General features: G+C 38.4%; 2 protein-coding genes across 2 annotated transcripts; both read right to left on the bottom strand.

The window, feature by feature from the left end:
* Positions 1–7,387: 7,387 nt before the first annotated feature.
* Positions 7,388–8,855, bottom strand: LOC137734208 (acyltransferase Pun1-like). The gene has a single exon (XM_068473510.1). It carries the CDS (start codon positions 8,804–8,806, stop codon positions 7,388–7,390), a length of 1,419 nt encoding a protein of 472 aa, XP_068329611.1. The 5' UTR covers positions 8,807–8,855.
* A 15,879-nt stretch (positions 8,856–24,734) lies between these two features.
* On the bottom strand, positions 24,735–26,175 carry LOC137734207 (uncharacterized). Its single transcript, XM_068473509.1, has 3 exons — positions 25,885–26,175; positions 25,077–25,698; positions 24,735–24,772 (listed from the first exon to the last, which is right to left on the bottom strand). The coding sequence occupies exons 1-3, from the start codon at positions 26,173–26,175 to the stop codon at positions 24,735–24,737; spliced, it is 951 nt and encodes a 316-aa protein (XP_068329610.1).
* Positions 26,176–26,759: the final 584 nt, after the last annotated feature.

The following is a 26,759-nucleotide window of genomic DNA, read 5'->3' as shown; positions in this document are numbered from 1 at the left end:
CTCATTCGGGTGTGAAAATGTCTTCTCTTTTGGATCACGGGTTTGGCAGCGGGGTCGACGTGTGGCTTGTGGCAAGCTATCTTGGGGTTGATGTTGGGCATATCGGAATGTGACCATGCAAAGACATCACGATTTTCCCTAAGGAAAGCTGTGAGTTCCTTCATTTTTTTCGGGCTTAGACGTGAGCAGATTCTAGCAGTCTTCTCCGGCTGTTGGGGATCAAGAATGATGTGCTCGATGTCCTCTTCGGCTTTCCATCTCATCCTGTCTGCTGGCGTATTGATTTTGGGCACCATCTTCATGATACATCTGTTATAATTGTTATTTGATAGCTTTGTCGCCTTTTTGGACTTTGGTAGCCCCTACGAGGGTAAAGGTCTTCTTTTTCTACTCCTTCAATACTTTCATAGTGCATCGTCGAGATGTGGCCTAGTCAGACTTGATTTTTCCGATTGCTCATCCCGGGATGCGAAATCAGTTTTTTTGATACTTGACGGAGGTTACAGCATCCAGCTTTATCAACCAAGGTCACCCTAGAATCCCATTGTACAGAGATAGGTCGCTTACTATGTGTATGATTGTGCTTTTTAGGCCTACCTTCTGAATTACTAAGAGCTGAAGTAGGTTGACTGCACTTCTGTTGTCAACCATCATTCTGTCGACTATGGCGTGGGCTAGTTGGACAGATACCACTAGTGCATCGTCGTGTGAGAAGTCAACTCCTTCGGCATCCTGCTCGATGAAACCAACAATGGGTCCAGGCTAGGTGTTTAACTGCCTAGACCTATGTGACTAGTAGAGCATGCTGAATCTTCCTCTTCTTAGAGTTATTGGGGGCCCCCAAGTGTTCGGATTCAGGGAAGATGCCATTGATCCGAATTATCTTGGTTGACAACTCTTCTTCGGCGTCTGCATTTCTTCTAGGATGCGCAACTGGCTTGTCTAAGTATCTGTCGACCTTACCTTCTTTCCCCAGCTTCTCTAGGTAGTTCATCCAAGTGCAGCAATCGTTAGCTGTGTGACTGGGACCTCGATAGATTGCGTAGTACTTGGTGTGGTCCAATTTGGAGGTATCTCTATTTGATTGCTTCGGTAGCTTAAACCATGGTTCATTTTTTATGTCGCAGAGGATTTGGTGGATCGGGATTGAGAACTTAGAATAGTTCTTCGACGTTGGGCTTCCTTTAGTTGGGGATCGATCATTGCACTTGGCCTCCTACCTGCTTTTGTTGTATTACTTCATGTCCCCTTTTAGTTGGGGATCAGTCATTGAGCTACTGCTAATTCTTTTCGAGGTTGCTTGGTTGCTTTGTTTGCTTGCCAAAACTCATCCCAAAGTGCAGGCTTCTCTGTCAGAGCGAAAGAGTCTGCCAGAGTTAGATTTTCTTTCATGATCAATTCTTCGAACAGTGGGTGGTTTGTTGGGAGTCTTTTTTTGTAAAGCTGCACTAGCTATCGAGTTGTTGCATCTGACTATCTTTGCCTTATCTGCTTTGAACCTTTTCACATAATATTGAAGCGACTCCTTTAGGTTCTTCTTAACATTGAACAAATGGTCGAACTTTTTATTGATCGAGCTGTAGGATGAATACTCCTTAGTGAAAACCAAAGTAAGCTCATCGAAACTCCAGATAGACTGTGGCGGTAAGGTATGGAACCAATCTTATGTTTCACCTCGTAGAATGGTGGCGAATATCTTGCACATGAGAGGCTCTGCCTACCCGATCTCATCTGTGAAGGGTAACCTATTTATGTTGGTCATGTCCCATTGTAGTGCCTCGTTAATGATCTCATTGCGTTGGAAATCACGCAATTGTTGGGTCAAGAACCTCTCTACTTATTCCTGAATTTACCTTTGTTAAGGGTAACGGAGCTCTCGACTGCCCCCAGTAGTGACCTACTTGTCTAGGCTGCTCTTCCATGTGTTCAACTCGTATATGTCGCGGCTGCTGTGCATATGGTACATTCTTAGCAGGCGAGCGAGTTCCTTGCAAGTTGGCAGTTGAACTTGAGCCAGATTGAGTGACTGCTTCTATCCGTCCGTCGTGCTGCTTACTCTGATGTGAGGTGAAGGATGGCCGCAAATGAACACTTAGCCTGGAATGTTACTCATGTTGATTATCAGAGTATGGCCCCAACTGTAAATGCATGCTCGTCTGTGGGCCTAACTGAGAGTGCACGCTTCTCCACGCACTAAGACAAGGGTATTCGCTATCTTGGGGGCCCAGTCGAGAGTGTATACTGCCCAGAATACTCGGTTCGTGACTGGTCGAGTGGTTGCTTGCCGAGATGCTACTAGAAAGATTCGTCGTCTACCCTTGTCCTACTTCAGGACACCTCATCTGGGGCTCACTGCAAGAGCTAATTCACCAAGGTTGTCTGCAGCGCTAGGGCGTTTGTCAACTTATGACTTGTCGAGACAAGTGTTGTTCGCCATTTGGGTTGGAAAAGCTTGGACGATATGCATCTCCTTCAGTAATGGAAGTGTAAAGGACTCTCGCCATGAGATTTGAGTTGGAAAATGTCAAATCAGCGGTAAAATGGGGTGAAAATACCCCCGGTTTAATCGTCGATCTAGAAATATGAAGCTGGGATGGCTGAACCGATCTTGGACCGGTTTGGATGGTTAGGAAGGCCATAGAAGTGGGTTGGACCCCGAGTTGGACTGTTAGAGCAGGTTGGGTCATCGGAGCGGGTCAGACTGGTTGAGTAAACTGGGCCATAGGAGTGCACGTGCGCTCGGCTCCACTTGGTGCTCCTCGGGCCTACATTGTGCCTTGGGCTTGCAGGTCTTGGGCTCAGCTTTTGAGTATGTTGGGCTTGCATTGGCCTTGAGCCCACGAGTGCTGGGTAACTCCAATTGCGCAACTGCTTGGGCCTCAGCTGTCATTGCAGCGTTGTGGGCCTACTGAATGTGGGTTGCTTCGGGCTGGCCTTGTGGCCTTGTGGTGCGGGCCTGGGTCTGCTGTTACGAGGTAGCGTGGGCTTAGGCTTGCTGTTACATGAATCCTAATTTAAATAGGAAAATTGGGAGTTACTTTTTGAATAAGGATTTGGTAAGGAGTGATGAGAGAGATTTGAATAAATACCATTTTGGTCACCATTGACTCTTCCTTGATTGAGCTGTTATGTTGCATGTTCGTAAGAATCCCGATGTGCATCGCGGGTAATTTTGTAATTTTTACCCAAAAATTCACGTGTCACCTCTATAATTTTCTTAATTACTTTTTACTCCACAATAAGAACAAAATTATTTTTTATTGAATTATGTTATTGTTAAAGTGTACCATCATAGTCATTAGTCCACTCTTGTTTCTTAAACACACAAGGCAACTCTTAATTAGAGCAACTTCATTTAAAACTGGAAATGTAACAATCCGCTGACATCTAAGGTGCAAAATTGATAATTTAGTTTTAATTATATACTTTTCAATGGCGAAACCAATACTAACGTTGAAGTGTATGGAAAGAAAACTGGCGCCCCCATCACTACCAATCATCACTGCAGCCGGCAATACATACTCATCAAAGGTCCAACATGCTGTTGTCAATTGAAGATGACACGGTCACCATCCATCTTGGATCAAGCGTATGCAGCCAATGCTTGTCCAGACAAAGCACGAGAGGCCAATGTTTGTTTGACCCCATTTTTTTGCTCTTTCTACTTTCACAATGACAAGTCGACAACTTGAGAACACCATCACAGTACGGTAATGATGAAGACAATCAAGAAACTAAGACCTGTTCGGTACTTTACTTGAATTCAACTTTTTAAACTCAAAAATATTTTTCAAGTTTTAGGCCTTAAAAACTTGTTTGGCATGATTACTTTCAAAAACTGAACTTAAGACTAATTCAAAAATATAGTTTATTCTCTAAAAATACAAAAAGTGAGTTTTTAGAGTTATTAAACTTAAAATCACTCATTTCTTTTCTCTCTCTTCCCCTCTCACTTCAAATCTCTCTCTCTCTCTCTCCTTCTTCTTCTTTATCAATCCTCCTTTTTTTTTTTTGACGTTTTTTGTCTATTTTCTAATCTGTTCTCTTCATTATCTCGGTTCTTTCTCTCACTCATCTTCTTCTCTATCTCCCTCCGATCCTCTCTCTTCTTTCTTTTTCCTTCAATCATCTCTTACTTTTTTTCCTCCTCTCTCCTCTTTCTCCCTCTCCTGCGACTCCCTCTTTTTGGATCTTTTTGTCTAGTTTAAGTTGTAAGATTTAAAATTTTTAAATCGCATACCAAACAAGTTTTTGAGTTTTAAAGAAAAACTGTTTTCAAGAAAAATTCTTAAGAAATGTTTTGAGAAATAATAAAAAATTTTGAAAAAGGATATCAAACAGGCCCTAAGAATTCGTAACATCAACCGAGGATACAAACAAATAGAAATAGCACTAGCCAAACCCAAGAAAAATAAAATAAACGAAAACCGACACATGGAAACAAGAACAAGGAAAGAATAGAAGCGGAAGCTACATGAAAATAAAATAAAGGGAATTTTAACGAAAAGCTCCATGTATTGTTCACTTTAACAAAAAATCACATTTTTACACTAAAAAGTCAATCCTGGTACTATTCACTTTATCCTTTATTTTGTCATTTTCGTTAAAACTCAAATTTTCAAGTCATTTTCATTAGTTTTCCTTAAAATAAAACCTCATGCCGAAAACTAACCAACATCAAGGAATAAACTAGAGAGAGGCTGGAATGAGTCTGTGAGTTTTTCCTGGTTCGATTTTCTGGAGCTGGTGAATCACACGATGGTGGTCAGGACGAGACTGAAATGTTTCTGTGAGTCTTCTTGGTCCTCGAAAAAATAGACTGTTGTGATAAAGCCACCAGTTTGTCCCTTTTAAAAAAAATAAAAAATAAATAAATAAAGGGATTACAACTAGAGAAATGAAACCAAAGAAGATGCAGAAGAGATGAAAAAGCGAGAATCAAAGCGATACAAGACTAGAGAATTGAAACTAGAGGGATCGAACTTGCTATAATAATAATATAATGGGAGTTTTATAACATTTGTCCTCGAAAAGATTGAAATTTACAATTAAAAAAAATAGTGTTAGATTACATATTAATTTTAATCATTTGAAATGTACTTTTATTAAAATTCATAAATATTATATTTTTGTTATATAATGTGTATTTATATTTAATGTATCCACATTACAATTTTGTTTTTATTAATATGCACATTTTAGTGACACATAAAAATAATATGTAAATACATAAATGTACGAATGACTATACCAAAATGTTTGTAATTGATGTTTATACAGAAATATATTATAATGAACCTAAATGTCTGTACTTAAATGTACATACTAAAATGCATTATATTGAATTAACGTACCTAAATGTCAATATCACAATGGATACTGAAATGTCTGTATCAATGGATATACTGAAATATATTAAATGAATTAATGTACCTAAATGAAGAAAAATGAATTAATGTACCTAAATGAAGAACACAAATTCTATAGGAATATATTATATAAAAAATTAGTGTACTTGAATGTCTACAAAAAAAAAATATATATATATATATTATGATGAATGAAATGAAAATTAGGATTATGTTGCAATCTTATTAGATTAGGAATGTGATTGTTTAAATCCTATAAATCTAGGGATATCTTGTATATTCCCTTTAGTAGTTTAATTCCTATTAGAGTTGTAATCCTAATAGCGTAAGGATTTAACTTTTCTTACTACTATAAATAAAGGCACAATGGGGTGATACAACACACACCTCACAATTACACATCTCTCTCCTCTTTCTATTTTGTCAACATATATACTTATTCATGCAATACGCAATTATGCTATGTAGAATTTTTGAGTCAAAGCATCGAAATTAATTTAGAAGAAATTAGGCTTATTAACCCTAGAAATTGAAAAAAAAAATATTGGGATTTATGTAGCATCATTGCCGCACCATCGTGGCAACATTGCCGGACCACCGTGCGATCCATGAAGATTATGCCACATGTATCAACCCGACCAAGACATGATACATCAATGTAGTTAACACCAAGACATATTGCGTCTACATCAACAAAGTATCAGGAGATTAAAGTCATGCAAGTCAATCCCAGACAACCTTGCCGACCTCTACATTATATCACTGCCGAAGTCAACCTTCCAGAAACTTGTCCGAGGAATTGATATCCCTAACTATTCATATGCAATACTTGTAGTTCTCATTTGGATGTTCTATCAAACTCAGGGGGAGTATCCAGAAGTATACTCACTTGATCTTAATGTACTCTTTTTCCTTACGATTAGGAGCATTTTTCCCATTGGGGTTTTTGCTACCTAACTAGGTTTTGACTAGACACCTATCCTGGGCTGATCATGCCCTTGTGAGCTCTTCAATTTACGTTCAGAAGACGTATAGTTTTGACTTAATGCAACTTCTCACTTTTCTCCTTAGTCTATGGGTTTTTATCCCACATTGGGTTTTACCATAGTGAGGTTTTGTGAGTATTACCTTTTATGCATTTTTCCGTTGATTTGAGACTCGCATTCATTCATTATGCCGACGACTTCATCAACTGTACTTACTTCATCACTGAAGACCTGATGCGCCATTTGTTTGAATATTTACACACTCAAGGGGGAGTGTTGCAGTCCTATTAGATTAGGAATGTAATTGTGTAAATCCTATGAACCTAGGGATATCTTGAATATTCCCTTTAGTAGTTTAATTCCTGTTAGAGTTGTAATCCTAATAGGGTAAGGATTTAACCTTCCCTACTACTATAAATAAAGGCACAATGGGATGATACAACACACACCTCACAATTGGCTAAAAAAACACACACACACACACCTCACAATTACACATCTCTCTCTTATCTCTCTATCTGCCACACCCTCTCTCTCTGTCCTTTATACAGTTCAGTAAATTAGGCCTACAACATATTAAATGTAATAAATACATTAAAGTTAGGAAGAAAAAGATAAATAAAACATCAAATATAATTAATGAATGAGATGAATATATGTATCAAGGGATACACAATCGTACAAAATACATTCACAACACTCCCCCCTAAGTGTCTAAATATCACGCTTCGATCCCGACATACGTCCAGAATCTACACATGATGCTCTACTGTAGGGGTGCGAGGAAATACAAGCAAGAAATACTGAACTGGAATTCCCAATATTACTCATTGCCTTGAGGAATTCTATTTCTCAATGCCTTGTGCCTTTATTTATAGTAAATAGTAGGGAGAGAGCTCTCCAAGTAATGCAACTTGTACAAGAAAAAATCTTCCAAATCTCATATCTACAATAGATTTACACAACCAATATCATATAAAATATATTCACAACATTAACTTAAAAATAGACCAAATTCCTAAAGAGCGTAATTTAGATCTTCGCCATGGGCCTTGGAAAACCCAGGACCAACCCTGAATGGCAAATGCTGGGGTTGACGGAGCAAAACGCAAGAAGCTCCTGATCAGACTCAAATATGGCCATTTCTTGTTCATCAAGGGTCACCCAAGCTTCGATACCATCTTTCTCTTTTGTGTCAACCAACAAAATTATGTTCTTGAGGACACTTAGGCTGGTGACCCACGCAGGTTTCCCCCATCCAAAATCCATTTCATACAGAGGAAGTTTGCACAAACTTGAGGTTCTATAAACATTTGCGCTGTTAATATCATTCCTCTCTCTAAGACACTCAGATATCACCAAAAATCCATCCTCACCTTTAAATCTGCTGGCCTTCTCATTGCGAAATTCTGTCAATCCTTGCCTCATTTTGCTCGCCAAATCGTGTAATTCAATCTCATTTTCTTTGAACAACACTTGAATTGGCCAAAACCAATTCCCCATGACATTTTCTGATTTCTCCGGGACGATTCTTTTGCGGAAGCTCACCATTTGGGACAGCACCGTTGGCTTGATTGAACTCTCAGGCTTGCACTGACGGGAAGCAGCAATAGAACATTTCAAAATGATAGCCAAAACTAGATGGCTGGTTGATGGGATGAAGGCTTGGACAACACTTCCAATTTTTTCCTTGAGACTGACCATCTTCGAGACATTGAATACAAACCTTTTTGTAACTAAACTTTGAGTTGGGATTTCCAAATTTACCTTGCTGGACGGCAAGGATAGCTCTCTAGGTGGCAATAAAGACCCTCCAGTAAACTCCGGTGTCCCCAATTGCAGTTCGAGGACTCCATCACGATTTATCGCTGCCCATGCTCGCACAAACGTGAGAAATGATGCTGCATCTGCAATCTTGTGCGAAGCGGACACAGAAACAACAATTCCTCCACAGTTGAAAACACTGATTTGAACAAGCAAAAGTGTAGATCCCAAAGCTTCGTTGGCTGTTTTAGGATCATTTTGGGCCATTAAGTGGTTGAGTGACTCGGGATTGGGTTGTATGAGAAGGTCCGAAAGCTGGCAGTTAACTCGGGCTTCAAGAAAATGAGCCCCTTCATCGTTGCACTCAATTAACGCGGGGCTTTTGACTCGGCCAGCCATTGGATAGAATTGAACTAAAGCTTTGGATAGAGAATCCTGCAAGCGCTTAGATTTTGGTGTAGTACTCTCTGAAGATTTGGAAGCAAAATCAGAAGCATTGTGGTTTGGGAAGAACCATAGGATAGTTCCATACACAGTAGGAGGCATAATTTGGTCCAGAAGAGAGAGTTTAAGAATTCTATTGTGAGGAGGAGTTGGAGATGATGGTTTGATGGTCTTTCTTGAGGTTATTTCCACCAGTGAATTGATATCACAACTACTGAGCATTGTTCCATGTCTAATTGCCATTCTTGATCGAGTTGGAGATGAGGGTTTGAGAGGTTTGGGGTCTAGATTAAGGTTGAAAATTAATTAGGAGGAAGTAGTTTGCCAGAGCGATTTGGAGATAATTTATAGACAACCGTAGAGATTGTTTAACATCCATTGACCATTTTTTCCCTTTAAATAGTTCCCCTCGTGTAGATGTGCATCTGATTAATTAATACTAGTCTATCTACACACACTAACACGCACGCAAGAGACATTTATTAATTTTGCTCGCTACCCGCTACTTACATCTTTTTAATCACACACTAGGTTTGATTTACAAATTTTTACTTTATTTTTTATATTTTCATTTGTGAAGATAATTTTGCAACAACATCACACTTCACAATTTGCATTACACTTCTGCAACAACATTACACATTCTTATTCAAAAAAACGACATTACACATTATGACCATAGAATACAAAACTGAACATATGTCATATCAAGTTGATGAAAAATCATACAAAAGGAAAGTAATTAAAACCTGAACAAACAATATTACATGCAACTCATCAACAAATGTCCAACATGGTGTAGGCTGCAGTCAAGAACCTTTTCTCCTCCCCAGAGTCTCATTCAGACGCTCTTAGAATCCAACATCTTGCAAATAATCAAAATTCAACATTTGATAGCTCTTTTTAATAATGTATGAGATTTTATTTTTGTTTTGTTGATGTTTGAGGCTAAATACAATTTTCTATTCATGAGATTGAAAAAGACTAAATGCATATCTCACAACAATTGTTTTCTCCTCACTTGTATGAAGGAGAAAAGAGAACTTTATTACTGGAGTGAGAAATGGTTTGGGCTTATTGGATTCTAAGGAGAAAAACAACAACTCTTTGTTGGTTATTTAATTAATTAATTTTACCAAAAATTCAACCTTTATTTATTTAAAACAATAAATATGCAGTGTCATGTCTAATGCGGATAAGCATGTCCTTTACAAAAAGGTGTACAAAGTTTATTTTTATTTTTTAACAAAAAGATTAATAAATAAAGAATTCCTCAAACCTAAAAGATACGTTCAATTATTTTCCTTGTCTTCCTACTACAGTAATCCTCCTCTATATTCCCAATTATCCTCCTATTCATCTCTATCATCGTGCTTATGGATTAGACACTCTGTAAAATTCAAGGGTTGTATATTGGAGTTGTAGATAGCCATTATAACCGGCACATAACAAGGCGTCTACGACTTTAGAATAGTGAAAAACACGTCTCTCTTGATATACAGGCCAAATTATTCTTTATTATTTTCTATTTACTGCTTTGTTTATTGATATATTTATTTGGATATTCTCGAATTGATTGAATTTATATGTATACAATGATTCTAATGTTTATATTATCCAACACTCCCCAATTTCATGAGTCATTGCACCCGTATTAAATTAAAAAAAAAAAAAAATTTGGCCTATAAGATGCAGCGTTAACAAACTCAGGAATCATTTGCAATATGAAATTGCAGTCCGCCAATTTGGAAATTTTCCTCCTTCCTTCGTCGGCATTCGTTGACTAAATACAAACATAAGGAGAAAAATCTGCACCAAATAATCATTTCTGCTAATGGAAGGAGATGCATGGAGGAGTGTAGTTCTATCCAAGGGGGGCGGCGGCTCCCGTTGGGGGTTAGGTACTTTAGGTAGTTTTTATTTTCGTCTCTTCGATGCTGAAAGTGGCTTACTGTCTCTATTTTTTTTTAGCAAACGATATTATGTATATTAAGGGGGTGGAGGAGTGGGGCTAAGCCTCACAATAGGCTAACAAGGTGAGAATAGAACTTAAGACCTCTCATTTACAAGTTCTGCTTTGCTTTTTTCTTTGACGGAGGTATTTTTGGGGTTTAGAAAGCTTCACCATTTTTGGATGCTAGATTTATATATATAGACTAGCCCTTTGCTAGGCCTGGCAAACGAGTCATGTTTGCCGTTTTTCATGTCATTTTCGTGTAACATATGTTATCTTAACAGGTCGTATTGTGTCACACCTGTTATCTGAACAGGTCCTTAACAGGTCGGGTCACTTTACCCAACAGGTAAAATGATCCTACCCGTTATGAAAAATATTTTTTTTCTTAAATTTGCACATACCACATTGTTACATCAATATTGCTTCAAAACATAAAAACACATTTGTCGTTAAGTACTACATCTACACTCCAAAATAAGAGCCTAATAAAAAAGCATCAATACACTACTAGTCTACTACAAAAAATCAAATGTGCAAGGATATGTAAAGTGAAGGAGCTTTTCTTTTCAAGGTTGCAAAGCCTTTCTCAAAAGTTAAAACCTTGCCAATGAAACTCAAAGCTTGCATGTTATTTCTGTTACAAAATCCTTCAATTTTCATCGATCACAATGGGAGAATTGTATTGGAACTTTGGCTTGATTTATTGCCTTCAAGAGTTATGTTGATGATGTTTTTAGTAAGATTTTCCACATCAGAACTCTCTTCCGCATAAACTAAGTATAGAAAAACCATTCAAATTATGAGAAGTTTACCAAAATAATTATGAAAAGAAATAAAACAAAGTACCATACCTATAAAAATATATTAAAATATAGGGCCATTTTGATTCCGGTTCCTAATCAACTTAATTGTTAGACCGAAACCTTGTTTGTTTAAATATTTTGATCGAGGTCCTTAGCCTCATTTAAGAGATTTAACTCATGCATTTATGCATTTAATGTCCAACAAATCGTGAAATTTAAACAAATTCAAATAATATTTTTAAATTATAAATAAATACTTAAAAACAAATTTAGAGTAATATTGATCTTCACAAAAATTATAGCAAAAAAATAATGTACCCACATAATTATTAACATATTTTAAAAATAACTATTGATATATTTTAAAACATTAATAAATAGATATAATTAGCATGGGTACATTTAGCAAAACTAAAAATGACACACCCCGACCCAGAAAGTCCACTTGGACCCTGAATCGAGCTGTGCTGGCCGACACCTGGAAGGTGACGAAGCCATAAAATGTGATAGTGTACAAAAAGTGAATAAATTTGAATCTAAAAGTGTCTAAGTACCAGAGTGCGCTACGAGTGGGAGCGAACCCATTTCACACGCGATGTCAGAGCATAAGTAAGGTACAGTAGTATGGGTAAGAATCATACCCTCAAAAATATCCATTAATACTAAGATTCACCACAGATTGTTGTCGATACAAACTCAGCAGCTAAAACCTGGAGGGCACCAAACAGAAGGTGTGAGTAAGCAATAAAACCAAGCTTCCCAAAGTTATTACCTCTCTAAAAGTAATGCCCTAATGTAAAACCCGTATCGTTTTCCATAAGACAGTACAACATATATATATATATATATCCAAACCATACTCAGAAATGACCAAAACCACGGTTTGCCATTAACTCCACCATACATTAATAAATAGGCCAAATGAACTAAATCAATACAAAGTGATATATCAGTCAGAGTCATCTAAAATGACATGTACAACTTATCCGTATCTCATCAATCATGGCTAGCATATAAGTCGGAGTCACCTCTAGTGACCTGTACGACTTATCCATATCTCATCAATCCTGGCTAGCATATAAGTCGGAGTCACCTATAGTGACCTGTACGACTTATCCATATCTCATCAATCCTGGCTAGCATATAAGTCGGAGTCACCTATAGTGACCTGTACGACTTATCTATATCTTATCAATCCTGGCTAGCATATAAGTCGGAGTCACCTCTAGTGACCTGTACGACTTATCCATATCTCATCATTCCTGGCTAGCATATAAGTCGGAGTCACCTATAGTGACCTGTACGACTTATCCATATCTTATCAATCCTGGCTAGCATATAAGTCGGAGTCACCTCTAGTGACCTGTACGACTTATCCATATCTCATCATTCCTGGCTAGCATATAAGTCGGAGTCACCTATAGTGACCTGTACGACTTATCCATATCTTATCAATCCTGGCTAGCATATAAATCGGAGTCACCTCTAGTGACCTGTACGACTTATCCATATCTCATCAATCCTGGCTAGCATATAAGTCGGAGTCACCTATCGTGACCTGTACGACTTATCCATATCTTATCAATCCTGGCTAGCATATAAGTCGGAGTCACCTCTAGTGACCTGTACGACTTATCCATATCTCATCAATCCTGGTTAGCATATAAGTCGGAGTCACCTATAGTGACCTGTACGACTTATCCATATCTTATCAATCCTGGCTAGCATATAGCTCAATAAGTATACCTGCACACGAGTCGGAACCACCTAAAGTGGTCTGTATGACAGGACTGGGTGTAAATAAATAAGCTCAAGTGCTACGATCACGTGAAGACTGCGCGAATAATCGCGGGTCACCTACGAGTCGGAACCACCTAAAGTGGTCTGTACGACAGGATTGTGCACCTACCTTGAATCCAAGGTGAGCATAAGGTGCGGGAGGTGAACATCACGTGAAGGACTGTGCCCTGGCCACGGGCGGGAGCACTAACACCGGGGTGCAGGTTTATGAGCTCTCAATGCATCTCAATATAACATGTGTAACTCATGGCAACCAGTACGACAGTATCGAAGTTGCCTAACACATAACTGTAGTCATGCTATAATGCAATCGATTCAACTAGTACCATAAACTCACCTGAACTTACCTGGGTGTCCTGAGTTCACCTTTGCACTTGAAAGCATTCCCAATAATTATATGCAAGTAATATACATATTGATATACTATGATGCAATCTAATACTCAACCATGTCGTAGCATGTTCAATTATAAACAATACAGTGAGAAGTGTACAATCAATAACGCATTACTCCCAAACTACTTATTTTCAGGGATAATTATCCATGACGACCCAATTAACACTAATTTAGCTAACTAATTCATAAAACTAAAACTTGCCTTTACCAATTTCCTTCGCCTTACTCAATTTCCCAAGCAAGGCTTTGGTCTCAAATATTTTATGGCTGCATCTAACGTCTCGTTAGACTGCCTACGTACCCTAAATAGGGATCAAGTCATTCGTAGTTCATATCGTACTTCAAGCATTCACAATAATTATATATGAAAGTAATATACCTAATCAATTTAAAAGTGTCGATAGAACTCTCAATAATATGTACGATAAAAAGGAAAAGATCCACTTACTTGGAGTCCACGCTATGATTCTCTAGCGCACACATCGAGGCGTCCTGAATGATTGGTCCTTGTGACCAATTATCAAATCACATCTCAGAACTCTTATCCGAAGAGTACGTAATTCACATAAAACACAACCTCAACGACATTCTAAAATAGTTTGATACCCATTGACCACAAGTCAACCGTCGATCAAAGATCGACGGTAGGGTTTACAACCCTGTATAACTTGACCCGGAAGATCCGCATATCAGATTTCCAATCCACGACTCCCAACGATCCACAATATGTTTCAAGAATAACATACTAAAATTTCATTACGATCCAACGGTCAGATTTCCGCCAATTGCCTAAAACAAGTGGCCATGAACATTTATTTTACTAACTTACAAATCCAATTCAGGAAGATCCGTAAGTCGGATTCCCGATCTGTAAATTCCTATAATCTTTAAATATTACGTATTATAATATATCCCATTTTGGTGACGATCCAACGGTCGGATCATCGATTCACATTTTTATCAAGTAACGTATCGTAACGAATTTAGGTTCCAACTATCAACCTACGTCGTTCAAATGACAAAACTGAATTCAAGACATTTGACATAGCCTAAAAATAGCATTGGCGGCCCACTGGCCACGCGCCGCCGCACGCGCCGCCGCGGGTGGCGGTCGGCCGCCCCGACTCGCCGGAAAATCCAACTATTTCCAAAAATTCTCAAACTTCACAGAAATGAATATCTCAGTGAGTGGAGCAACTTTCATACCTGCCACGAAGTCCAAAAGTGGACGGAAGATGGTCAATTTTGCCCACGAAGCCGGCGGATGCCTAAAACTTCCCGACGTCGATTCGTCGTCTACGGTGGTCCAACGGGGTCAAGGTTGGTTGGGTTTTGCTCCTGGGATGATGGGCTACAAAGCCCAAGTGGTGGCATCGGCCATTGCTTTGCCGATTTGCCGAAAAATCGAAAAGGGTGGCCGGAGCACTATTGATTTTCGTCAACTTTCGTGGCCTCAAACCGTGTCATACCATGGTCAATCAAGGTGGTTCTTGGGTGGGTTTTGTAGAGGGGAATGAGAGCTTTAAGATGGTGGTGGTGGCATCGAAAAACTCCACCGGAGTTGGCCGGAATCGGCCTTGGAAGATGGTCTCGTGGTGGCGCGAGTATGGGTGCACGGGAAGCTCTCTTCCCTTTTTTTTTTTTTTTTTTTTTTTCCTCCCTCCGTTTCTGATTTTGGGCCTCCCCCACAAAGTGGGGGTTTAATTTAAATACACACTAAACCTTGAATAACCAATTTCGAACGTCCGTAACTATACCGTTATAATCCGGACGCGCAAACGGCTTTCGCCTATACGTTCGTACCAAAGAGTACTACGAGGATATGCTTAAAGAATAAGTCCCACATCTCTCAAGTCGATGGTCAACGGAAGTCAAAGTCCTTGCCTCTAGGGCAATTTAGTAAATTCACGCTTTTAAAATAAAATAAAAACGTAAAATTTGGAACGGGTTGTCACAAAAAATGGGTACAAATAAATTTAAAAAATATGGGTACACATAAAAATAAAATTTTAAAAAATGTGGGTACAAAAAGGAATTAATATATGGGTACAAATTAAAACTGAAAATAAAAATGGGTACAAACTAAAAATAAAAATATATGATAAAAAATTTAGCCATAAATATAAATATACCAAATGTAACGTTTCTAAAACTTAATGAATATATTTAGAAATAAAAAATATTTTATATTGAAATAATTAATGACGTGTATTAAAATCTAAGGACATTGATCAAAAATTGAAAGGAATAAGGTTTTGATCAATGGGGTAGGAAAAATAGGGATGGAAACCTAATTATACTACCTCCTTTTTCAAATTTTCTAAATTTAATTTAATATATATATATATATATATTTATAATTATGATAGTATTTTTAGGGGTATAAAATTATTAAATTAATATTTTGCTTATCGTGTATCAGGTAACCCACGTGTATACCCGGACCAACCCATTATCTTAACAGGTGCTTATTGGGTTACCCGATAACAACTCGATTCATTATTGTGTCAATCCGATAATTTGTTAGTTTGGTGCCGTTTCATGTCGGGTTAACAGATCGTGTCATAAATTACTAGACCTACACCTTGCCAAAGTTATTTAAAATACTGATTTTCATTTATTTTTTTAATTTTATTTAAAATACTGATTTTATAATTATTTTAAAATTTTAGAGAATGAAACAATAAATAATGCCCACCAAGTAAGAATCTTTTATTTTTCAGAATTTGTAATTAATTTACTAAAATACTGATTTTATAATTATTTTAAAAATTCAGAGAAAGAAACCATAAAAATGCCCACTAAGTAAGAATCTTTTTATTTTTGAGAATTTTTAATTAATTTTCATTTTAACATTTTAATTAGAGAGGGGCATTCTTGGTAAATTGAAAGTTCACCATTTGAAGTTCATTTTAACATTCTAATTAGAGAGGAGTGCTGATAAACTCAACTCATTGTTCTATTTCTACATCCAAATTATAATTTCACCGGTCATAAAAAAATTATAAAATTATTCCTCCACCAACCTCTAATGTATTTTTTTTTTTTTTTTCAAAGAGTAATGTTAATATGTGTTTAAAGAAAACCAACATGCTACTGTAATTGCCACTACCCTAAATCTCCTCCCAGCCCCTCATCAAAAACCAAAACCTTTGACACCTACTTGGTAGCATCTCCTTGGGAAAGAGAGAGAAACGGAAGGGGGAGAAAGAGAGAAGCACATAAAGCGAAGAGAGAGAAATATGGGGGAGATTGCTCTAATACAGAGGCAGACTGCTCCAAATGGATTTATATTCCAATTGGAATTGGGTATTTTTCGATTTGGAAATCTAGGTTGTCGTCGTTGTTCGTATATGAGAATAGGAAGAGAGGGGTGGAGGTGTAGTACTGGAATTCAAAGGGAGAATGGGGTGGTGTTTGTGGTTAGGGAGGGTGATGGATGATTGGGGACATGATAGTCGTGGGCCCATGGTGGATGATTTGGGAGGGTGATGGATTTATTTTTATTTTTGTTAGTTTTAGTTTTAGTTTTTTTTTATTCTCTTTTAATTTATTTAATTAAAATTAAATATAACAAATTTGTAAATATGGATTTAAAAGTATTTTACTAAAAGGATAAATATGTGATTAACGTTTTCGTTAAAAGCTAGATGGAAAATTAGGACAATGAGGTGATTTTAGTAGTACTCTTAAAGAGAGGCATTTTTGGTATATTGAAAACTTCATCATTTTAGCGTGCTGACTTTATATATATGTATATATATAATTTGTAAAAAAACCGTAGAGATGGTTTAACATCCGCTGACCATTTTTCCCTTTAAATATTTCCCCTGTGTAGATGTGCGTCCGATTAATTAAATTAACACATAGACCCAAAAAATAAACTAGAAACAAGCATCTGACGGTTGGATTTGTTTTCGTTTTAGGCTCTTGTAAGGGAGAAACTTTTTATTGTGACAGGAACACAGGTTGTATATCACGTGTTTTTATGTAAGTGGTGAGAAATTTTATTTTTTAAATTATTAACCATTTAACACACATATTACACCATTTGTATAGTGATACGTGATGTACCATCCCGTGTGCCAAGTCACACTGAAAAATCTCTCCTTGTGAGCAAGTGTTGACCCTCACTTGATCATATATCTTCTCAATACATGTCATTCTCACATGTATCCGTATAATTTAGTTTAATTTAGAGTAAAGTATTCATTTATACCCTTCATCATTTAATGTAAATTTATCGTTGTATGTATCGAAAAAGAAGGTAGAGTGTCAATTGTAAAGCGTCTAACTTTTCTCTCGCAACACTTGACAATATATTCACTTAAAGGATGGAAGAAGCATTTGCTTCATCATAAACTATTCCAAATACATATCCGAACCATTCAAAGATATGCGGAAAGAGTTGGTAAACATAATAACATCAAAATTCAATACATCCATCCCTCCCGAAGTATTGTATTTTATGTAGTCTTGTGAGATTCGGAATTAAAATTTAACATGAGATGATGCAAGGACCTTATGACTATAGTGGTTATGAGCGTTTACCACGGCAGGCAATCTACTATTTTACTTAAAAACAAAACAAAACAAAAATAAAAAATAAAAATATAATGTTGTCATAGGATGGCCCCCCCCCCCCCCCATCTGGAGTAGAAAATGTGGCGTGTGGATTATTTTTTGGAGGAGACTTTTCTCTCCTCCTAATCTTTCTCTTCTTCCATCACTCTTATTTGAACGGTTACGACTAAGTCGCGTCAACATTTTATATTAATTTTTTTTTATAAAAACAATAAGATAAAATATAAAATATGAGAGGAGATGAGGGAAGGGAATGTGAATAGGATGGTGGAGAGTCTTACTCCTTATTTTTTTGCCCCCATTTTGGAGTACTTTGTTTAAGAAATAAGGGTTGGCGTGTAAGCTTATGAAAAAAAGGTTGACTTTGATGGTAAACGCAAAGGTACCAGTTTAACAAAGTTCAATCATTTCATATCATAATAGTTCAGTTCTGCTACCACACATAAGAAACAACTTTAAGACAGAGTAAAAAAAGGGCAGAAGCAGAAGTAGCTGCAGGTGCATTAGCAGCAAAAGTGGTACTGTCAGTAATGCTGAGCGGGCTTTTGGTCTTGTTCTTATCTCTCTTTGAAAATCTGGTGTTGATATATCTCTTTGAAAATCTGGTGTTGAGGCCTAAAGGGATACAGTCAAATCTCTAAAAGCAGGGAATTCTAGGTCCTTCTTCGTTTGTGTTAGGAGATCTCACTGCAATGGATAGTATCGTCCAAGAGAAGGGCCACTCAAATGCTACAAACACGGTTGATGATCCAAAAACTCCATGATGATCATGTTCTTTATTTTTTAATTAAAACAATAATGTCACTTTCTCCAGCATTGCTATCATGGAAAAAGACATTATTGTGAATATATTGAAGAAGAAAAAAAATAAAAATAGAATAAGTTAGAGGGGACATGAAGCCAAACCTTAACAAGAAGTAGAGAATTATTAGAAACAAAAATGGTACAACATGCATGGAAGAGATAAATGTGAGAAAACCGAACATGCATAGAAGAGAGAATGGTACAACAATTTACTCAATCAATCGACAAACATCAAGGCACCTGAGAAGATCCATTAGACTAGTGGAAAAATTACTTGCGTGACAAAACTTTAGACGATGAAGCAGCTTTCGTCGCTCAAGTGTCCTTTGCGGGACAAAATAAGGGTATCGTCTCGTGAAAATGAGCGCTATAAAAAATTATTGAAAACATTAGACCGCGGAAGAATCCCACTATGATATGCAACTTAAGGAATACGAGTGGAAAACGCATGCCATGCTTGTCCACGACATGAAGGCATTATTGCGGAACAAATATCTTACGGAGTGGGCGTCTTGGAAAAAAGTGTCGGAGGATCTGAAGAAGTCTTTGTTGGATGAGTTATCAATAAATGCCAATTAGTAATTTAATAATTATTTGTCCATAACAGGTTGATTTTATTGTTGATGAAACGACCCTAACCTGATGAATTTCATTGATGACATATTCCAGAGGCATTACCGAGAGTGGAAACGTGACGCCAACCGAAATGCACAAGAACCACCACAGTAGGTGTTTTATTTAGATGTTATGGACGAATTAAATAATTTTCTAGTGTGTAGTCGGATTATATTAACATTCGCGGATGGTAGCTTTATATATATTTTTAATTTGTATTTGGATTAAATATTTACTTTAAGTATTTATTTGCTTAATTTGATTTACCTTATACGGGGGATTTAAGTATCTCATTTTTTTGCCTTTAATTTTGTAAAAATTCAGTCCATGTTAACTAAATTAAAAAAAATAAATAAATAACACACAACAACGGTCTGTTGTCCCGTAAAAGTAGACTAAGCGACGAAAGTTTGTTTGATCACGCAAAGGTTTTTCGCTGGACAAATTAGACATTAGTCGCACGAAGATGATTTCCGCGACGAATCCTTTATTGCATAATTGAATTAGGTTAACATTTTTTATCGACGGTTTATGTATGCGTGACGAAGTCTTCGTCACACAAAGATTCTGTGTTTATAATAAGAATACCCAGCCGTGAGAGGTAGAAACTGCAAACTTTTATTTGCAGCAGCTGCCTCATCTCCAATTTCCTTCATCTCTCAAATTCGTCCTCCACTCCCTCAATCTCTTTCAAATTCACTTTCCACTCCCTTCATCTCCCTTCTATCTCTCTCAAATTCGTCCTTCACTCCGTCCATCTCTCACCATCTCTCTACATCACCATCTCCAGCTCCAACTCTACCTCCACCTCAATCTCGATCTCATCTCTTTTCCTCGATCTATCTTGCTCTATCTAGTAAGCGATATGATTTTTATTACAAAATTTCAATTGTGAATTCAAACTAACAAAATTCAATTTGTTTTCTCTAGGGTTGTTGTATACGATTATCGGTGAAGAACGAATTTGAAGGTATTTTCTTCACTAATTTAATTTTTATCAATTTAAGTAATTTAATTTAATTTTTTTAATTTTTGTGATTTAATTTATGTACATGCAAATATTTTTATACATCAATTACAAAAATGTTTTGCTCTATTGCTTATTTTATTTCTCGAGTTCGTTTACTTTGGAACATTCATCGGATTGAAAGTTCTTTATGCCAAAAGATACGTAAGACAAGAGGATTCTCATACAAGTAGTCCACTGCTATTAAAATTACAAAGAAGATCAAACTTGTACAAACAGTTTGGGGAAGACAAGACCTCACCCCTAGCGAAAGAAATTATCGAGAGTCGAAGCAATATCGCCAATGTGACGACCCATCCCAAATTATTATATATATTTTCTCCCCTAGTGTGTAGAGTGATGATATTGTCCTCGTTGGCTTAGTGATATGGATGTACATATGTAGTTTTAAATTAATTTTCTCGCTATCGTAATTAGATTGTACTCAACGTCACGAGCGCGTTGACGCGAGTTAGGGCCGAATTGGAGTCGTAACAAGGAAGTTACAAACGTATAGAGTGTAAACATACCAAAATAAGAAACCAATCACCATAATTCCCTCTCTCACGGCAGCCCAATCAAGGCTTAACATTTTCTTCTTCTGCCCAATCAGGAGGACACACACGCACACACGCACGTACACACTCTCTCCCTTCTTCTCGAGCCTTCCCTCTCCTTCTTCTCTCTGCATCGTGACACCCACATACACCATCATCATCAAACTCTCATGGATCGAGTCTTTGGAAACCACCATCATTTTCCTCTCGACTTCACGAACTCAGCTATACCCTTAGCTCATCGAATGGACGACAGGAACGTGAGAAACTAGAAGCTCCAGCGAGGAGTCAAGTTTGCTCTGATGCGATCCCGGTGTGGTTTTGAGATTTTAAGGCTTGGAAAGGTATTCACCCAACTTTCCCTAACCCTTTGAAGTAGTTTTGGAGTGAAGTGGACATTGGTATAGGCAAGTTTGGAAGGTTGCAAAGTTGGCCGGAAGTATCGAGGGAATTTCCGACCATTTTTCCGTTGGATTTTGAACTTTTATTAGGTACAAATGTGTTCTACTCTTCAAGACCTTCAAATCCTGTAGAAAAACTAATTAGGTTTTCTATTTTGATTGAACGTAATAGGTTTACAACGCACACTTATATACATGAGTGCATGCTAAACTAGGTAAGAATAACCTAACTTACAAGAACAGAAACTAAATATTACAATGATACTTTCCTATACAGCTGCTATATAATCAAATCTTCATTCTTGATTCTTGCAATCTTTAACACTCCCCCTCAAGTTGGAGTGTATGTTGATTACACTCAACTTGCTAAGAAGACTTTCAAACTGGGAGGTACTCAGTGCCTTGGTGAATAAATCTGCCAATTGTTGTAGAGTTCGTACATGAGCAGTTTGAACTCCTTCTTGTATCTTTTCTCGAACCAAATGACAATCAATTTCGATGTGTTTTGTCCTTTCATGGAACACGGGGTTGGATGCAATATGAAGTGCAGCTTGGTTATCACAAAACAACATAACTGGTTGTGAGTGCTCGACACATAAATCACTAAGCACATACTTTAACCAAGTTATGTCGCAACATGTAGACGCCATGGCTCTATATTCTGCCTCCGCTGTTGATCTCGCTACTGTGGTTTGTTTCTTTGTTTTCCAAGATATGAGTGAATCTCCAAGCATGATGCAATACCCCGAAACTGACCTTCTTGTGTCTTTGCACTTTGCCCAATCCGCATCGCAATATGCTTTCAACTGAAGTGAGCTTGTTGAGTGAAGCATGATGCCTTGCCCTGGTGACCCTTTTATGTACCTCAAAACTTGGTGCGCTGCATCTAAATGCGGCAGTCTAGGCTTGTCCATGAATTGACTTAAAATGTGGACAGAGTAAACAAGATCTGGACGTGTTATTGTCAAATAAATTAGACGTCCAACAAGCCTTCTGTATGCAGATGGGTCTTCCAGTAACTCTCCATCTGTTTGTGTGAGTGTCAAGTTTTGATCCATGGGAAACCGTGCCGGCCTTGCTCCAAGAAAACCAGTGTCCTCCAATATATCTAAGGCATACTTCCGTTGTGATAATGAGATACCTTGAGATGACCTTGCCACTTCGATACCCAGAAAATATTTCAATTTTCCTAGGTCTTTGAGTTTGAATTTGTTAGCCAAGAACTCCTTTGTCTTCTCAATAAATGGTAAATCGTTACCTGCCAATATCACATCATCCACATACACTAGGATAGTAGTAAGGCTGGTACCTCTGGATCAGACGAACAAAGAATAATCCGCATTGGACTGGCGATAACCTGCGGCCTTGAGTGCAGAAGAAAGCTTAAGGAACCACTGTCTCGAAGCCTGTTTAAGCCCATAGAGAGACTTCTGAAGTTTGCATACTCGTGTCTCCCCCTTTCGTCCATATCCAGGGGGAAGTCGCATGTAAACATCTTCAAGTAAATCGCCATGGAGGAAAGCATTATTGACGTCAAGTTGATACAAATGCCAACCTTGGGCAGCAGCAACAGCAAGTAATAAGCGAACCGTGACTAACTTAGCAACAGGAGCAAATGTCTCGGTGTAATCGAGGCCTTCGACTTGTGTATACCCTTTGGCAACCAAGCGTGCTTTGTAGCGTTCCACTGAGCCATCGGGATTGAGTTTGACTTTGTAGACCTATTTGCAGCCAATGGGTTTCTTCCCAGGTGGAAGAGGTTGGAGGGTCCAGGTGTGGTTGGCTTCAAGAGCAGTAACTTCATCGCGCATGGCTTGGCACCATTTAGGATCCTGGATAGCCTGCATGTAAGTATGGGGCTCTTTGACAAGGGAAAGGGATGTGGTGAAGGCACAATGAGTGGGAGACAGGCGATCATAAGTTAAAAAGTGAGAAATAGGGTGAGAAGTACTACCTGTATGTGAGCCAACGATAGAGGCCGATGATTAGTGAGGACGAGAAGGCAGCGAGACACCAACGTGGAATTGTTGAAGGTAAGAAGGTGGTCGAGTGATGCGAGAAGACGAACGTTGGGGTGGTAGGTTGGTTGGGATGTCAGCTGGAGAAGGAATGGGGTTTGGAGGTGGAGGTATGGTAGCAGGTGTGGGTACAAGAGGATCGGGAATGTTGTCGCTGGGAGAAGAAGTGTCGTTGACGAGGGGAGGAGGAGGTGTGGGACTGGGTGGATCAAAAGAGAGATCATCCATGGGAGAGAGATAGGGTAAGGTGGGTGGAGGGTTGGTGTCAGAGTGTAGTGCGGAAGAGTGAGTAGAGGGAAAGGTATGTTCACGAAAAACTACATCACGAGAGACAAAAATTTGACGTGTGTTAAGATCATAGACTTTGTACCCTTTCTTGCCATAGGGGTAACCAAGAAATATGCATGGGGTAGACCTTGCATCAAATTTGGACGGATGAGATGGGTGCGTGGATGCAAAGCATAAACAGCCAAAAACTTTCAAATGGGAGTATTTAGGTGGTTTATGGAACAAAAGGTCGTGAGGTGTTTTACCATTCAAGACGATGGTGGGCGTACGATTGATGAGATAAGCTGCAGTGAGTATGGCTTCTCCCCAGAAATTGGTAGGTAAGTTGGCTTGAATAAGTAAGGCCCGGGCAACGTTGAGGAGGTGACGATGTTTACGTTCAGCCACTCCATTTTGTTGTGGAGTGGCAACACAAGTGGTTTGATGGATAATACCCTTGGTTGAGTAGAAGGCAGCAAGAGTAAATTCGGGACCATTGTCACTCCTAATGATCTTGACTTTATGAGAAAACTGGTTTTCAACGAGATTGATAAAACTTGTCAAATAATGTCGTGTGTCAGATTTGTGTTTCATTAAGTAAATCCAAGTGGAACGAGTGTAGTCATCAACAATTGTGAGGAAATAATGTGCTCCAGTGAGTGAAGCAACACGAAACCCCCCCCCCCCCAAATATCCATATGTAATAGTTCAAAAGGCTTACTAGTTGAAATTGAACTTAATAAAAACTGAGATCTTGTTTGTTTGGCTAGAGGACACACAAGACAATTATTCGAAACAAAAGAACCAATAATATTTTTAGGAAGTGAAGTATGATGAAGCGCTTTGTCAGAGAGATGCCCTAGGCGTTGATGCCAGAGTTGGGATGAAGCTTTCGTAACAGCATGACAAGTGGACAAGGTGGGTCTCCCGTTGGTGGCATCCAAGAAATATAAGCCTTCTCGCTCAGTCCCCGTCCCAATCATCTTCCCCGAACGAAGGTCCTGAATCACACAAAAGTAACTTAGAAAAATGGTGATGCACGAGGACTGATAGGCAAGTTTACTGATAGAGATGAGGTTGAGTTGGAACGTGGGGACACAACATGTAAGATAAAATCTGGGGAAAACTGCATGGTTCCTATATGTGTCACAGTAGCATAAGAACCATCTGGTAATTTTACGGTTTTATTCTTAACAGGCACAAAAGAGGTCAGCAAAGTGTGTGAGGAAATTATGTGGTCTGTGGCACCGCTATCCAAGATCCATGATGACTTCTGATCATGAGAAGTAAAAGAAAAAGCTTTACCTGAGAGATCATTGAGAGAGGAAACTTTACCAACGTTGTTTGCCTTGGCTTGATTGCCATTGAGCATGGTCAAGATCTGCTTGCATTGGTCAGGCGTAAAAGGGAAAGAATTTCCCAAATCTTGCCTTTCAAGGTTGCTTGAAACGTTATTTCCTCTCGGTCGCTGCTTAGAATGACTTCTTTGTTGCTCCAGATCCGTTCTTTTAAGCTTTCGACAATAATCTATCGTATGACCCTTCCATCCACAATAATCACATTTTAAATGGGCACGACAATCTGCAGAGGTGTGATTATCTTTGTTGCAACGAGTACATTTCATATCAGCACCCTTCTTGCTAGAATCTGGTCCTCTTGCAGCAAAGGCAGTAGCTTCCTGAACTGGCGTTTTGCCTGTGGTGGTGTTGTGCTGCTTCTCATGTCGCAGTACAAGGGAGTATACTTTGTTGACGGGAGGAAGTGGATCCATCAACAGAATTTGATCCTTGACTGCACTGAATGTTTCATTGAGTCCCATAAGAAATTTAATTGCCTTTTGATTTTGCTGGAATGCCAACACATGTTGCAAAGTGTTGTAGTCGCAATCGGGTAGGCTAATCGCAGCATCTCTCTCGTCCCACAACGCCTTGAGTTTGGTGAAGTAGGAACTTACGGTTATAGCTCCTTAGACACAATCATGAATTGAACTTTCAATATGGTATAACTGCATATTGTTTGTTTGAGAAAACCGTTCTTTCAAGTCTTCCCAAACTTGGTATGCAAGATCATAATAAATGACGCTTGATTGAAGTTCTGGTGATATTGAATTTACCAACCATGTTTTAACCAGGCTGTTACATCGATCCCACTGATGCAAGTCTGCTGCAGCAACCTTTTGTTCTGGTTTCTTGAAGGTTCCATCAACAAAACTAAGTTTGTTTTTGGCTTTCAATGCACCGATCATCGCCCTGCTCCAAGTGTTGTAGTTGTCTGGAGTGAGCGGCTGAGAAACGAGCATCATTCCCGGCTGATCGGAATGATGCAGGTAATAAGAATGATTAACGTCAAACGTGGTTCCCTCCATTGAACCAGAGGGCTTGAGTTTGTCATCGTTCTCTGCCATGATAGGCGGCTAGGGTTTGTTACTTTCTTGGGTCCCAAGATTAATGCTCCGGTACCATGTAGAAAAACCAATTAGGTTTTCTATTTTGATTGAACGTAATAGGTTTACAACACACACTTATATACATGAGTGCATGCTAAACTAGGTAAGAATAACCTAACTTACAAGAACAGAAACTAAATATTACAATGATACTTTCCTATACAGCTGCTATATAATCAAATCTTCATTCTTGATTCTTGCAATCTTTAACAAATCCATATAAATTTCATGGATTTGGTTGAGAAATGACAAAGTTATAAGCTTTAGAAAATTTTCCAGAAACCGGTGAACCAGACGGCGATGGACGGCGGAGACTGGCGAGGTCTACCAAAGAAGAAGAAGAATATTCCATCAAAGTTGGCGGAATATTCTAACGGCATCAGGTAACACCGTTAGAATTTAACAGAATATTCTACTATTTTAACGGAATATTCCTAACACCGTTAGGGTTTCTGTCCCGTGTGTCAGGCAAGTGCCTGCGCATGGTCGGCGAGTGAGGGCACGTTCGACATCCAAAAAAATTTCTAAAAAATTTGGGGATG

Source organism: Pyrus communis, chromosome 5 (assembly GCF_963583255.1).
Source record: "Pyrus communis chromosome 5, drPyrComm1.1, whole genome shotgun sequence".
NCBI classification, from domain to species: Eukaryota; Viridiplantae; Streptophyta; class Magnoliopsida; order Rosales; family Rosaceae; genus Pyrus; species Pyrus communis.
The sequence above is the reverse complement of the archived record's forward strand: the minus strand, read 5'-3'. Positions and strand labels throughout refer to the sequence as shown.

Excerpts from the sequence above, each read along its gene's own strand:
- LOC137734207 (XM_068473509.1), bottom strand. The coding sequence starts at position 26,175 with ATGGCAGAGAACGATGACAAACTCAAGCCCTCTGGTTCAATGGAGGGA. Across the intron at positions 25,699-25,884 it reads GCCTGGTTAAAACATGGTTG|GCGTTGTGGGACGAGAGAGA; the intron begins GTAAATTCAATA and ends ACCAAACTCAAG. Across the intron at positions 24,773-25,076 it reads CTCTCTCAATGATCTCTCAG|GACCTTCGTTCGGGGAAGAT; the intron begins GTAAAGCTTTTT and ends TGTGTGATTCAG.
- LOC137734208 (XM_068473510.1), bottom strand. The coding sequence starts at position 8,806 with ATGGCAATTAGACATGGAACAATGCTCAGTAGTTGTGATATCAATTCA.